The following is a 16,761-nucleotide window of genomic DNA, read 5'->3' as shown; positions in this document are numbered from 1 at the left end:
TAACAGAGAAATGATGTACTCAGTGCAGTACACATAGTCATGAATGTTGTTTTTTGTTAATTTGATTTAATTTAGTAAGCAAAACCATTACACAATATTTTTAACCTCGTGCTTGTCGCATTGTCTGCGCAGACACACAAATTTTTTGCCCTCAAGTTTAGAGCAGAGGGTGAAAAAGATGGAAACTGTACAGGCGCTCACTATTGTGCAGGAAGTGCGGGTTCCTTGCGCCAGACTGCCTCTGAGGGCGGAGCACTATTTGGCAGAGAATGGGAGGGAGGGGGAAGTCTCGGCCGCAGTTGAGCTCATCAAAACGGCTGCTGCTGGATTCAGAGAGCAGGAGAGGAATTTTTTCCGTAGCATGCTATAAATTCACAATTCTAAAAAGGGGGTAAGCTGACATATCACCAAACATGAAGACGGTTATTGCTTCGTGAGAAGTGTGAAACAAAACGACACCGCTTTCCGCGCGGCGCTGTAAGGCTGAGTGGAGGCGTTTTTTCCCTCTCGAGACATTTTTTTTTGTTTTCATTTGAAGTGTGTTTCTTGTCAGACAGGCAGCGTCGCTTTTTACAGTCCCTCCTTTGTTCGGCTGATGCGGGGATTGTAAATAATAGCCAAGCAAACATGGCTGACATCGCTCACTGCTTACGGAGCTAGCTGCCTGGCTAACGTTTGTGATTTTAGATGCATAGGTTGGTGTTTGCCTGCTTACGGCCCTTTTCAAATATGTGGCTAACCTTATTTTGTGTTCTCCTGGGATAATTACGACCTCTGCAGTCGATAAAGGTTAGCTGAGGTATTCGCTGGTGCACATTTAGCTTCGTTTTTGCTTAGCATTTTTGTTGAACCTTTGGTTATTGCTTAGCAGAAATCTATATAGTCTTTTTGAAAAGGCCGGTATTTTTTTTTTATTATTATTGGTAATGATCAAAAATCATGTCTTTTGTGCAGCTGTCATTGCAAAAAAAAAAAACCCCAATTACTTCCCAATTTCTAGTATAGTGAAATGATTGTTTGCAGTAATTCTGTAATCTTGTCGCGTTAATGTTCATTTAAAAAGACAGCTCTCATATATATATATATATATATATATATATATATATATATATATATATATATATATATAGCGGTCTTTTTGATAGCTATAAGGATTTGCATGCATTTTGACGTATTCCATAGGTTGTGTAAAGTGATTAAAATGCCGTGCTACAGATATGCTTCTGCTCGTCAGCTCTCTCAAATCTGGCCACTTGTGCATTTTGCAGAAAGGTGATCCGGTTAACTGACCGCGCTGTGCCATTCACTGTCCTTTAGCTCATTTGAAATTTAAAGTCCCAGTCTGAAACCTCATCACCACGAAATAATGGGTTCGGATTGCACCCCGAGATGCAGACGAGGCATGAATCAGTGGAAGGAAGCGTGGTGTGTGTGTGTGTGTGTGTGTGTGTAAGGGGGCGGGGGCCGCCGCGCCGCTTCATTTGTATTTGTGATGAACGCGTTTGTAGGGCACCTTTACAGCCCTAATGGATCAATTAGCAGTAATACTCACCTTCATGTAACAAAAGCCAACTGTACCAGCTGCCAATAATGTCCCCGGTTTGTTCCAAGACCTAATGGATTTTTCCACTAGGCCTGAATTTGTTCAGAAATGCACTTTTCCCCCCCTCCAGTTCAAAATTGGTCTTCTGGACACCAATGGAATTGTATATCTAGGAAAATTTCTGGGAAAACTTTGTTTTAGATGACTCATTCATCCTGTGCTGGTCTTGTGTTTGTCTAATTAAATGCTTTTTAGTACCTGTATGCCACGCCCCCCCCTCTTAGGCATGACTTGCGCTACAGTAGGAGCTCATTATCAGGAATCGTTTTTGTGGACGCAGTTAAAATGGCTTCTTCATTTTAAAGATGATGGATTTTGTGTGAGTTGGTGCTCATGTGACTTTTCAGGTGACTGTTTTACCAACTGCACAGTGCCAAAATCTCGCAATGATGGAAAATACAATTCAGACTTTCTACAGCATTTTGACTTCTCCATGAGTAAGAATAGGCAAGTTATAGGCATGAACGTGTACTCCAGCAACACTTGGCATAATAACTTCTAAGGTGATCATCCTCGTTAAGCGGACAGGCGTGGGTGAATCTGGCAGTGATGGATCCTTCGTAGGTTAAAAAAAGGCGTTCTTTAAACCCTTCACTTTCTCTATATTTAGTCAGTTTGCTAAGCTTCTGTCAGCAATGTTTAGATTTGGCAAAGGATTCAGTACAAAATTTATCATCTGTTGTGTACATCAATGACGCACTTTAACACGCCATGACTCTGACTTCATGTTTCAAAAGGAAACACATCAACATCTCGCCATTTCATAGGGAATTTACTACAGGAAAAACTGTATAATATAATGATTGCCATGATGATCACTCAATAATAATCAAAGACCTAAAATGTCTCTGGTTCTGTATAATCATTGATATGGTGAAGCTTTTTGAAGGAAGATATTTGTTTGATATTTCATTGAAGGAGTCTCCAGTGTCAGCCCTTATTGTTTTCATTCACAAGAGAGTCTTTAAGCCCAGGGACCTTCCAGTTTCTTATTAAATTTATGAATGAGAAATTGCATAATTTCCACAACATTATATGTGACTGTAAATGGATGAAAGGTACAAAGCTTTTACCTTCTTTACATAGTAATCATATGATATATATGTCATTATTCTGCACACTGGGCTACCATCAAGTTACAGGAATATTGTGTTTACTCAACATGTTACCTGATCTGCTTATAAACAATGCATATATTGTAAGCCAAGTGTTACTGGTAATCTGTGATCGACATTGACTTAATCCCACGCTAATAGGGTTGTGTTCAATTTTATTGGAAGAGAACAGGAATAGATCAAAGGCAGTGATGCATTCATCTGAAAGGGTCTGGCAATGAGAGATCAGGTTTAAGAACCATACTTTTATTAAGGCAATCAAATAGAAAAGCCCATGAGAGAACCTAAACTAGCATTTAGTTTAGAGTCATGCTCCATTCATCTGCTGGTCAACTTCCTGTCACCATTTCTTCTTGGAGAGACCACTTCACCATCTTATCCATTATTTTATTTTATTTATTTATTTATTTAAAAAAAGCTGATGTTTTAAGATGAGCCTTCGGAAGCCTGAGGGATCGACTAAACACGACTGTAGATTTCAGGAGCAGAACTGGCCCCAGCGGCATTGTGATCTGATGCAATTTCCTTCTCAAAAAAGCAAGAAGTGCTGGATGTATTCATGTAGTAAATGACATAAGCAACCGCGTGATTTTTAAAAATCCAAGCACAAACGTGATTTGATTTGAAGCCAGCTGTAAAGCATCTCACTGAGCCGATGCAAATTTATGACACCATACAGCAAGACAGAAAGCTAGCTAGCTCAGTTGGCTCAGCGATCCGTGCTGAACCATAAGGGGAAGTGAACGAGGGCATATTGAGAACAGTAATGGAATGACACTAAAGGTGCCGTTCTAAATATACAACTGCCACTGTTCACATGCTTACCTGAATATTTTCTGGTGGATTAAAAACGGTTTCCGAGTCAAACTGTAACGCTTAACAAATTGAACGATGAGCTGCTTTTCTGTTTGTAGCTTTCTGCTGTTGGAGTGATCACCGTCATGATCTGTGTCTCAAATTCAAAACCCTTATGCTAAATTTTAAATGTTTATTAATCTAAAAGATCCAGAACACTGGCACTCAAAACAGACCCACTAAAAAAAACTACCAAACACTAACTGTAACAGGAAACCTGGTCAGTACCAGGCATTAGTATTCAATAAAGATCTAGAAAAGGACACAAGTATGCAAGTGTGAATAAGACACAGAATTAGTTTGTGTATTCAGATGGGACATGGTGTCACATGGCGCTTTACCATCTTCGCTATTTACCTTGGTAAACGATTCTGTACCACACAGTAATGCCATGCTAATATCTGCGTATGTGGAGTAGCAGGATACGTGTGGTGGCCATCTTGGTTACACGTACCCCCAGTTAACAGCAAATATAAATCAGTCCAGTGGTCTCAGCTACAAGATCCTGTAATAAATTTCCAATATCCATTTTTAAAACAACTTTGTGCTAGCAGTTTCACAATGACCACATTCCATGCTGAAACTGATCAAGACGTGATGCTGCATTAAACATCATTTCAATTTGATTTGAATTCCTGAACCTGTGGTGAAAATGTTGTCTCTCGACACTGATTGTGTTTTCCAATAGCATTATTTTCCCTCCATTGAAAATCTTTTCTCCCCACTACAGTATTGAAGGATTGTGTCTTAGCCAGTCGAGTAATAATTCTACTGAAATAGTTTGAAAGGTTTGAGAAAGGTTGTTTTACTAAAGCTGACTTGTGATTCAAAATTTCTGCATCTGCTCCTCTTCAGTTTATAATTTGTCATTCAGGCTCAGCAGAATAAACTGTGTCAACCATTTTGCTGGGCTTTTTTTTGTGTGTTTGTTTTTAATGAAAAAAAAGAGCACCTATCAGCCTCCCTAATTTTTATGACCACTCTGATTTGTAAAGCAACAACCTTTCCTCGCTCGGCTATATGAGGGTTTTTGTTTGTTTGCTTGTTTTTTTTTGTATGTGTCAGTGCTTCTCTGATAGAATTTCTAAGACTCTCCGTATGTTTGTATGATCAAGACCGATGTACGAAACGCTCTGTAATGAGTTTACATGTCAGTCCAATTAAAAATCAATTTCCAAGTTTGGAACGCAACCAGAGACATCTGCTAAGCATTATGGCTGAAAGTTTTGAGACAAATTCTCTCTACCTCACATGTAGGGTGATTCAACTTGCCGGGGCTTCGTCTACAAATTAATAAAGCTGGCAGGGAAGCACTGTGATACCTGTTTCATGGTTTAGAATAATAAATCTGCTTCTCTTTTTCTTTCTCTCTTTTTTTCATAGGTTTTAAAAGCCCTTCTACAAAGGTAAAAGCCTGGATAACTATCACCTGCCAGAGCCCTGAATGGGCTGCTGATAACACCAGATCGGACTGTTGGATTACCTGCCAGCATTTTTTTCTTTTTTCACCCCATTTTCACCGCACCTCCCCCCCCCATTAGACAAATTTGAATTCATATTTTCACCCTAGTTTGGCAGCAAGGCTGCTCCCCTACATCCAGATGAATGAAGACCCCATTCGGGAAGAACGCAGGCCAGAGAGCCAGAGCTGATGCAGGTACAATTTTGTGTGAAGTCTTTTGTTTGTATGTATACAGTCTACTTCTCACAGGGCTGTTTTTGATAACGACATTGTGTTTCTGCATGGTTTACTGTTTAAGGACATGCCGGAGTCTCTGCAAATATGATGAAGAAAAAGAATTCCCACAAGTAAGTTCCTCAACCCTGGAGACCTTCTATTTACAATTAAATGAGTCACGCAGACTTTGTTTAGCCTTATTGTAGAATGCTTTAAGTCGTGACCGGTTGAGTCTGAACAGGCTTTAAAATGCTATACTTATTCAACTGAAATATTGCCGTGTGGGCTTATCGGTGTGGTTCACTTGTTTTGGCTGCTGACAGAATCTCTCAAGGTCACAACAGTTTTTAGTAATGCTTGACGCTGTGAAACATCTCGAATAAATAGCAAAAAGCCTTTTTGCAGTGATTTGCTGTATAGGCATTTCAACATGTTTATTTGTACAGAAAACACAAAAGCAGCGTGGGGCCCACCAAAGTGTCCCAGCCCCGGCGAAACATAGTGGGCTGCCGCATACAGCACATCTGGAAGGAGGGCAGCGGAGCAGCATCCCAATGGAAGGGCACGGTGTTAGACCAAGTGCCGGTCAACCCATCCCTCTATCTAATCAAGTACGATGGGTTCGACTGCGTATATGGCCTGGAGCTGCACAAGGACGAGCGAGTGCAGGGGCTGGAAGTCCTGCCGGACCGTGTAGGTACGCCTTGTTTTTGTATGTTTTGTTTTTTTATGTTGTTTTCTTTCCGGACACTTTGAATATGGATGTAACCAAATGCAAATACGTGATCCAGAACAAACAGATAACGCATTCTAAACAAATACAAATACTGACACTAAAAGGATGCAAATTTACAAGGTTGAGATTAGGGGTAGGTATCACGTCTGGGATCCAGACCCGATAAAAAGAAAAATTATGTGAATGGAGATTTTAATTTTTAGCTATCAGGTGAAGCTGACAGAACAAAGAAAAGAAGTTTATTTAAAATGGACTTTTGCTCATTCACTCATCCTTAGTAACTGCCTGGTCAGGATTGGTGGTGGTTTATATTCGGTAAATAAACCAATTCAAATTCTTCAGAATTGTTCAGAATATTGTGAGCACGTACAAACACTATAATAATTTATATAATAAATAATAACTATAATAATTTAAATGCTGATACTGGTATTTCAGGTATTGGTATGTCAACACATTACAGGCATTGAGTTTCACCCTTGATATGTTGTCTAGAAATTCCAGATCCAGCTACTGATAGATTACTTATTGTTCATTGACTACTTATCTTTTCGTAGGCTGCCACACACATCCTAAAAATATGATAAATATGAAAAATATCTCGATATCCCATTTTAATGAAGTGAACATTTTTACGTGTCTGCCACTACATGGCACTAGCAAGATTAGCATGATGTTATTGCCAGTAAAATGCAATTTTGGCCAAAACCAGGGTGATTTTATTTCTATTTGTTCTTTCCTTTCTTTCAACATTTGACACTTTGTCCCAGACCAATACACATATTTTCAATATGTAATTAGAAACTATACATAATTTAGGCAAACACATTAGGAACTGTGAGATGAAGGCAGAAATGGTAATTGAGAACTTTTGTATCAAGTGTATCAGTACCCTCAACTGTGTAGATATCAACAGGGCGACCTGATTTTTTTTTACTAGAACACTTATGTATCTTGGATATTCCTTTTTCTTTGTTAGGCATCTGAAAGACACATTCTGAAAGCTGCTGATATGGTGGTCACCAACCCTGTTTATTATTCTGTTCTCATTCTATACCCTTGACTTTGCCCTTGAAACTTCCTGTGGCATGTATGTATAAACATAACACTTTTCATAGTGGTGTGATGGACCCGAGCGCCGTAACTAATATACACTGAGTTGCAGCACTAGACATGTAACAATACACTCCGGTCACGTTTCAGTTCACGATTCTGGTTTCATGGTTCACATCATTTTAATTCAAAATGTAAATTTTAATGAAGAAAAGATTTTATATTTCTGAATCACAAACAATGTGAACGGGTGAGCAAAAAATAAATGTGTGGATACAAATAAGTAAATTTAAAAATAGCTATGAACAAAGATTTAATATTGTAAATATAAATTAATAAAGGTTCAACATATCTTTAAAAAAAACCTGAATAAACAAAGTCTCAAATGAAACCTAATGAGCTCCGTAGCAGCATCTGCGGAATCACTTTAACCAAAAATAGAGCTCCAAAGGCAGCTAAAATGCCTGAGTTCTGTAACCTCCTTTTTTAAACACTGTAGATTGCCGCAGCGCAGCACAGTGATGATGTTTAATAGCTACTGAAGAACTATTTTTATGTTATGGCACGTTCAAGCACAAATCTGTGTATAAAATGCATGATTCTGAGCTATGAGGCCCAGCATGCTCGCTATATATTTTAGTTCTATAGGATGAAGAGATTTGAAACTTTGGTGTTAAACAGTACAATTGAATTCGATGTATGATTGATAGACTGCTGACTCCCATGATGTGAAACACACGTTGATGAGCATTTTTGCATCTCGACGCCTCATGTCACAATGCATTTTTCCACACCTTCACAGCGCTGTTGAAACAGCAAGGCAAATATATTATATTTCTGTGCTGTCTCACTCATTAAACATTGATGGAAGGAGTCTCCAGTGGCGGCTTTTCTTTCACTCTTTCCTTCATGTACCTAACTAGCTAACTGTCCCACTAGCAACCAGTTAATTAGGTCGAAGATTTTATTTCCCCAATGTGTCATCTGATGAATTAATAATTTGTAACATAAACTGATTTAAGAAAACCTGAGCAGTAAAACTCAGTGGCTCTTATTTTTTTAACATAATTCCAGACCTTACAGAATATAGATTATATTATATTTAACCATACATTTCTTTATCCAATTCATTCATTTTTCTTCTTTCCTCATCCTCGCCCCAGCTTCCACACGCATCAGTGACGCACATCTGGCTGACACAATGATAGGCAAAGCAGTGGAGCACATGTTTGAGACGGAGGAAGGCTCGAAGGACGAGTGGCGGGGCATGGTGTTGGCCCGTGCACCCATTATGAACACATGGTTTTATATCACTTACGAAAAGGACCCGGTCCTCTACATGTATCAGCTGCTCGACGACTACAAGGACGGAGACTTGAGGATCATGCCAGATTCAAGTGAGTTTGCTTCACAGCACACACTGAAGAGATTTGCTTGAAGATCTGACATTTTTTTCTGTCCTATGTGAATTTCTATCCCATACTGAAGAGAGAAATTCAAGCCGAGTATATTTGTTCTCCTTTTTATTTGAGAGATTTTAAAGATTCCAAAGTATAGAAGAAAAGAGATGTTGCCAGAAAATACCAGAAGGTTCTCCGAACTTTTCAAATCAAAGGGTTACGTTATATGTTGCAATCTGTAACACTCTAGAGACACAGTGACTCCGATTTCCGTCTGCAATCTCTTTGCCTTTAACTTTGTTTTGCCTTTACGTTTTCAGATGATTCGCCCCCTGCGGAGCGTGAGCCCGGAGAAGTGGTGGACAGCCTCGTCGGCAAGCAAGTGGAGTACGCCAAAGAGGATGGCTCCAAACGGACTGGCATGGTCATACACCAGGTGGAGGCCAAGCCCTCCGTCTATTTCATCAAATTCGACGACGATTTTCACATTTACGTGTACGACTTGGTGAAGACGTCATAGGCGGAAAAAGCAAGGAGGTCCAGGAAGCCCAGGATGAGATTGTCTACGGATGGGATCCACAAACTCTGCCAAAAGTCCTCACGGAACGTTTCTTTGCACCATCCTAACGGAGATGCGTATTGGTGATGGATATTTCACTGGAGCCTTGGATTGCCACTAGTTAAGTGTCTTTGTTTTTGTTTTGTTTTTTCTTGTTCTCACACAAAAGGGATGGGTGTTGTTTTGACATGTTATTCCCTAAACAAAAGTAGCTACATGTTTATATTGTCTTTTTCTTTTTTTTTCTTTTTTTTTCTTGTTGTTCATTCCTGTTGAATAACAGGCGTACATCATTTCCACTCGTGAACGGGAGAATCGGAGGTCATCCTCCAGTTCTCCGCTTTTAAAATTCGGGCACTTTTGATGACTGAGAAACTCAGCCTTTAATCGCTAAAGATTTCATTTGCTTTGATGCAGTTCAACCACATAGCACACAGCAAGATGGGATGAAAATCTCAGTTACTCCCACCAAATCACACCTACTACAAATTTTACTCATCTGTTTGATAGATGATGCGTATTTGTAGTTTGCTCACCAGCTTCTTTCATACTGTGTTGTTTTCATTTGCTAGGTTGTTTTAAATGAAAGATTCCACATGATTCCATGATTCCTCTCAATTCTCGTAAGCACTAATGTATTTTTTCGTCTCAGCGACATATTGGCGCACTTGGTTATCATCTTCTTGAAAAGATTTTCAGCCACTTCTCTGAAAGCCATTTTTGATCCTTCGTTTTAAAAAAAAATGAAAAGAAAAGGTGAACAGAATTGATTATATAGTACTTGTGCTATTCAGCTATGGCTCATGGATGCCTTTGTACTTGTGTTTTAAATGTTTGCGATTTGTATTTCGTGCTGTTTTGTGAATGGCCCATAACTGTCTTAATTTTATTACGCAGCCTGCTTCATTTCACTACAACACAGGTTAGATGGTTAGATTTCCGCTGCTTTCGTATTCTGAACGAATACACGTGGGAAAATTGGCCAAATATTCCTATAAGACTAATGAGTGAAGATTAACAATACTAAGAAAACTGCAATAATAATGTTTAAGTATTCAGGTAGTACATGGCAACCCATTCTAATCATATTTGATAAACACGTAGCTTCTTACACAGTTAGCCTATTGAGATTTTATTTTATTTTTTTTAAATGTACGTGCCTCGCTGTAAACGACCGTCTGCTTTTCATACTTCTTTTGTACGTTCCTAATAGAGCTGTATGTATGTATGTATGTATGTATGATGACCTGAGGGGCTTTCTCTCCTCAGGAATGTTACAATGTTTAAAGTCACACATACACACTCGCAGCCACATGTGTTAGTCATTACCTCATGCCTTTTTTTCCCCTTTATTTTCCCTTTCTTCACGAGTATCTGTACAGCCCACTAGACCCTGTCCTATTCTTTTTCAGCAGTGTTCATTTGCAGTCTGAAATCATAAACGTGTGTGTGTGTATATGTATATGTATATATGTATATATGTATATATATATATATATATATATATATATATATATATATATATATATATATATATAATATATATATATATACACACACATATATATATATACATATACATATACATATACATATATATAAAAATAATGAAATAACAAGGACAAGGGGAGAACTTTGTCGCATTTGATACACTTTATTTCAACCATAATCAGTGGAAATGATGTCACAGCTGTTTAACCGTACGACCTTAACGCTTAGCTTACCAAAAAAGGAAAAAAAAAAAAAAGAGCTGGTGTCCATTAACACATTGTGATTCATAAGCATTCGGGAAGACTGTAAGAAAATCGTATGCACCTTTTAGTAACCATTGCCGCTTTGCATTACATTACAGACTTCTTTCAGCAGTGGCATACGGACGTGTCATTATGCAAAACGGACGCTCAGTTGGACGGTTCGGCCTTTTCTTTACACTTACCTACTGTAGTATTGTACCGTGTTTGATGTCCGGTCAACGTGGGAAATTCAAACGGAGAAAAAAAAAAAACAACTATGAATGCTAGGCCATTCTTTTTTTGCATGATATGAGTAGAGTTGTAAGTGTACGTCAGTGTGATGCATGTGTACCCGTCTTTTCTTTCAGTTCTTTGTTTCCTAAAACAAGGATTATTGTGTTTGATTGTGAATTTTTTTTTTAATTATTATTATTTTTTTATTTTATTTTATTTTAATTTTTTTTAACTTCTCGCCCATTTCTAAAATGAAAGTGTTTTATTTTTATTACTACGCTCTATCAGATCAAATGCACTGGTGTTTTATGTGGCGTGCCAACCGAAGGGCAAAGTACCAGTGTTACACAGCATTTGAGGGATCATATCGACTCAACACGTCAAAATGTACTAGCCTGAAAATCATCCAGGGGAGGAAATCAGCTCCCATTAATACCATTTGTCACAAGAATCCTATATAGGAGTTGTGTACGTGTATGCTTGTGCGTGTGTATGTGTGTGTGTGTGTGTGTGTGTGATATTTCATACTAAATCGCATACATATCTAATTCAACTTTGTACATTTGGAAGTAAGAGAAAGGGAAAGTGTTTTGTTTTTGTTTTGTTTTTTTTTCTTTTCCTGCTCAGCGCACACAGTGAGAGAAGAACACAAACTCATCATTATGGTCCCTTTGAGATGCTGATGCTCTTTGATTACTTTGTTTAAAGAAAAAAAAAAGAAAAAAAAGTGCAATTTGATGATCGTCACCGATACATGTATAGATTTCATGTTCTTCGCTTCTACGGCTTCTATTGGACGGCATTTTCTTTTTCTAAACATTGTAGATAGTTCATTTTATTTGCATTTAGAAGTATAAACACATTTTAAAACCTGTTACTTAATTCTGTAAGTAATTTTTATAATTATTATGTAAGTCTATCCTTATAAGATAAAAAAATAAAACTTCATGTGAAATTCGATATGAGTGGATCTTTTTTTGTTTTGAAATAATGGCCAGTTTTATTTCTGTGAAAAAAATAATTTAATTGCATTCAAGTTACTAAATAAACAGTAATTAAAAAATGTTTTTTTAAAAGTGAAAAAAAAAGAAATATAAATCTTATGGAATCCTCCAGCTTTCTGTTCTGTAATTTTACACAGCAGTGTCCAAGTCTAACTGTACAAAGCAGAGCTACTATTTTGTTGTTGTTAGATGCTGATGCAGACCTTAAGAAATTGTTTCCTGCAGTTGGTTTAGGAATGCCTGGAATCTACAGCTGGAGATAAAGAAGTCAGATAAAGAAACTATTATTATTATTATCATTATTATTATTATTATTTTCAGCATCATAGTTACTGACTATTGTTTTGTTATTTACTTTGCTTCTGATTTTATATATTTTTTTACTTTATATATTTATGTTGCATCTTGGGAAATTTTGGAAATATTCCAAGTTGGAATCTTAACAGGAATTTATGGGAATTTATTTAAATTATTTAGAAATTTGGGGAAGTTTATATAAACTGTATATACAAACATAAATATAAACGTTTTGTTTGGTCATAAGCTGACATGCAAGCAAACTAATGCATAAATGAGATTTTTGACTTCGCTTTAATTGTAAGTAGAATTTTAATTAATTCTTACATTGAAGAACACAAAAGCATAAATGTTGAATTTAAATAAAAAAAAACATATTTCCTTATGCTTATGCTGTAAAACAAAAGCATCCCCCATTCTTTCCTGTGGTTTCAATGTTCTTGTGATAGTCAGAGCCTGGAAAATAGTGACTGAGGGGGATTGTGTGTGTTTTATGTAAACACATAAATTTATATAATTTACATGACTACTCACCAAGATGGACATTTTTTACAATTATTTAGTGGGCAGGATTGAAGAAATGATCAGTGCATGTTATGGAGGAATGCACCGTGCATGTGGAGGTGTGTCCTCAATAGCCCTGCGGTGCTGTGTGCATGTGATTGACAAATATACAGGGTAGAAATTCAACAGAGATTGCATTCAATCTGGTTGTTTTAACCAAGATTATGCTGCAAGACATATATATATTTTTTTTTTCATTTGCATTTAAGTTCCCTGCAATTTTGCAAATTCCCAGTTTATTCCCAAAAATTCCCGTTAATTCCCATGGAAAGTTTCCAGCTTTGAAAATTCCCGGAATTTTACAACCCTACTGTTGCATCACCTGCATTTTATTACATCAAATTGAATGTGTTACTTTTTCAGTCTGTGCCTAAATAATTGCAGCTCAAATAAATAATACATTTGTTTGGTCTGCAAATAAAACACTGGTCATTGGAGTTTGCGTTTGTCTGAGATGGTTTCTGTTTTGTGCTTTGCCAAGTATCTTAATCAAAGTAAAATAATGTTAATTAATGAATCTGCAGGCACACGTGTGGACAGATGTTACCTGGCATCTCCTTGTAGAACACTTTATCATTATCTTCGTCATCATCTTCTTCCTCCTTTACCATTATAGATGGTCGACTTCATTTGTGAACACAGAGTTTCTGAATGATGCAAAAAAAAAAAAAGAAGAAAGAAAGAAATGTAACGGGGAGCATGAGGATCAGTGGCAGCTGGACTTGCAGAGGCTGCAAGAAGAGCTAGAAGGTTTTGAATAGGCTTGATGACTGGGCTTGTCCTGTTAAAAACTACATTATTGTGGATGACAAATGTTTAATAAATGTGTGTAAGAGGTTCAGCTACAACATAAGTTACACTATATGGCTAAAGGTTGGTGGACACCTCATCATTACACCATTATGTGCTTGTTAAACATTTACATTCCAGATTCTATTCCACCCTTTGCAGTTATAATAAGCTCCACTATTTTGGGAAGGCTTTCCACTAGATTTTGGAGTGTGACTGTAGGGATTTGTGATCACTCAGCACCAAGAGGAGCATCCCAAAGCATGGTTGAGGTGCAGGACACTCGAGTTCTTTCACTCCAACCTTAACATACCATGTCTTCATGGATCTCGCTTTGTGCACAGGGACATTGTCATACTCAAACAGGTCTGGGCCTCTTAGTTCCAGTGAAGGGAAACTGTAATGCTATGTCACACAGAGACACTTGTGTGCTTCCAATTTTGTGACAGCAGTTAGGGATGAACCACATATAGGTGTGATGGTCAGGTGACTGCAAACATTTGGCTATATAATGTATATCAAAGGCATATTTAAAATGGGAAGAATATTTAGATTAGTTTATGTTCAGCCTTTCCACTTCTAAGGTAAAGTCGAATGGAGAATTATGTTCACACATCTCTCATACTACAAAAATATGATGTTAGTGTCACCTTAGGAAAATGTGTCAAGTAGATAATTAAAAAGCTGATATAATTAAGATCACAGAGCCAAATTGAGGTGTAATTGTGATATTGTGTGTGTGTGTGTGTGTGTGTTGTGGTAAAAATCAATCTTCTAAATGAATCCAACACCACATTGACCAGACTAGCCCAGTGGAGCAAAATTAAAAGTAAAGAAAACCAATTATACTTCTTCTTCTCTCGGCTTTTCCCTTCAGGGGTCTCCACAGCGAAACATCTCCACCTATCCCTATCTTCTGCATCCTCAACACTTGCCACTAGCTTCATATCTTCATTTATTACATCCATATACCTCCTCTTTGGCCTTCCTCTTTGCCTCCTGCCTGGCAGCTCCATGTCCAACATTCTCCTACCAATATACTCACTCTCCCTCCTCTGAACATGTCCAAACCATCTTAATCTGGCCTCCCTAACTCTGTCCACATGAGCCGTCCCTCTGATGTACTCGTTCCTAATCCTGTCCAACCTTGTCACTCCCAAAGAGAACCTCAACATCTTCAGCTCTGCTACCTCCAGCTCTGACTCCTGTCTCTTCCTCAGTGACACTGCCTCTAAACCATACAGCATGACCGGTCTCACCACTGTCTTGTACACCTTCCCCTTGATTCTCACTGATATTTTTCCATCACACAGAACATCTCACAGTAGCTCCCTGCTCTCACTACAAATCACAATGTCATCTGGAAACATCATTGTCCAAGGAGAGCTTCCACTATTCTTTCCCATAGCTTCAATGTATGGCTCATCAATTTTATCCCCCTATAGTTGCTGCAACTCTGCACTTCACCCTTATTCTTAAAGATCGGGACTAACACACTTCTTCTTTATTCCTCAGGCATCTTCTCACTCTTTAAAACCCTGTTAAACAAACTAGATAAAAATTCCACTGCTGCCTCTCCTAGACACTTCCAGACCTCCACCAGGATGTCGTCAGGACCAACTGCCTTTCCACTTTTCATTCTCTTCAAAGCCTTCCTGACTTCATCCTTTCTAATCTTATCTACTTTCTGTTCCACAGAGTTCACCCTGTCTACTCTTTTTTCCCTCTCATATTCCTCATTCATCAGCTCTTCAAAGTACTCCTTCCCTCTCCTCTGTACACTCTCCTCACTTATGAGCACCTTTCCATCTCTATCCTTAATAACTCTAACTTGCTAACCTTCCCATCTTTTTCCCTCTGCCTAGCTAACCTGTACAAGTCCTTCTCTCCTTCTTTAGAGTCTAACCTAGTGTACAACTCATCATATGCCTTCTGCTTGGCCTTAGACACCTCCCTCTTCACTCTGTGCTGTAACTCCTTGTATTCCTGTCTATTCTCTTCAGTCCTGTCCATGTCCCACTTCTTCTTGGCTAACCTCTTCCCCTGAATACTATCCTGAACTTCTTCATTCCACCACCAAGTCTCCTTACCTTCTTTCCTCCATCCAGATGACACACCCAGCACCTTTCTTCCTGTCTCCCTGATCACTTCTGCAGTAGTTTCCCAGTCATCTGGCAGCACTACCTGACCACCTGACTACCAGAGCCTGCCTCAACTTCTGTCTAAATTCCTCACAACATTCCTCCTTTTTCAGCTTCTACCATTTGGTTTTCTTCTCAATCTTTGACCTCTTCTTCTTACAGACCATTAAAGTCATCCTACCCACCACCATCCTATGCTGTCTGGCTAAACTCTCTCCCATTACCACTTTACAGTCACTAATCTCTTTCAGATTGCCTCTTCTACATTGGATACGTAGTCTACGTGTATGCTCCTACCTCTACTCTTGTAAGTCACTCTATGCTCCTCCCTCTTCTGAAAATAAGTGTTAACCACAGCCATGTCCATCCTCTTAGCAAAGTCCACTACCATCTGTCCTTCAAGGTTCCTTTCCTTAACTCCAAACTTGCCCATCACCTCCTCATCACCTGTGTTCCCTTCACCAGCATGTCCATTATAATCTGCTCCTATCACCACTCTCTCACCCGTGGGAATAGTCTCTATCACCTCATCTAATTCACTCCAGAATCTCTCTTTCTCCTCTAACTCACAACCTACCTGTGGGGCATAACCACTAACAACATTCAAGATCACCCCTTCAATCTCTAACTTCAGTCTCATCGCCCTATCTGACACTCTCTTCACCTCCATAACACAAACTCCTCACAAACTCCTCCTTCAGGACCACACCTACCCCATTACTCTTACTATCCACCCCATAATAAAACAGCTTGAATCCTGCTCCTATACTGCTCCTACACTACCTGTACTAGCCTTACTACCCTTCCACCTGGTTTCCTGTACACACAGTATATCCACCTTCCTTCTCTCCATCATATCAGCCAGCTCTCTACCTTTCCCTGTCATAGTACCAACATTCAGTGTTCCTATTCTCCTACACTCTTACCTTTCCTCTTCTCTCTCTGTCTACACACTCTCCTCTTTCCTCCCTCTTCTACTTCTTCGACCAACAATAGCCCA

The 16,761-nt window shown here is 38.6% G+C and overlaps 1 protein-coding gene across 3 annotated transcripts; it reads left to right on the top strand.

Annotated features, from left to right (window-relative positions):
* The first annotated feature begins 258 nt into the window (after positions 1-258).
* On the top strand, positions 259-11,926 carry LOC131367249 (spindlin-Z). 3 transcript variants are annotated; one of them, XM_058412567.1, is made up of 6 exons: positions 259-391; positions 4,957-5,230; positions 5,334-5,382; positions 5,698-5,948; positions 8,204-8,437; positions 8,761-11,926. In XM_058412567.1, exons 2-6 carry the CDS (start codon positions 5,179-5,181, stop codon positions 8,958-8,960), a joined length of 786 nt encoding a protein of 261 aa, XP_058268550.1. In that variant the 5' UTR covers positions 259-391; positions 4,957-5,178; the 3' UTR covers positions 8,961-11,926. The 3 variants fall into 3 exon arrangements, with proteins under 3 accessions (XP_058268550.1, XP_058268548.1, XP_058268551.1); XM_058412565.1 differs by having other exon boundaries at positions 327-477; XM_058412568.1 differs by lacking the exon at positions 259-391 and adding an exon at positions 546-695.
* The last annotated feature ends 4,835 nt before the right edge of the window (positions 11,927-16,761 follow it).

Source organism: Hemibagrus wyckioides, linkage group LG16 (genome assembly GCF_019097595.1).
Source record: "Hemibagrus wyckioides isolate EC202008001 linkage group LG16, SWU_Hwy_1.0, whole genome shotgun sequence".
NCBI classification, from domain to species: domain Eukaryota; kingdom Metazoa; phylum Chordata; class Actinopteri; order Siluriformes; family Bagridae; genus Hemibagrus; species Hemibagrus wyckioides.
The sequence above is the reverse complement of the archived record's forward strand: the minus strand, read 5'-3'. Positions and strand labels throughout refer to the sequence as shown.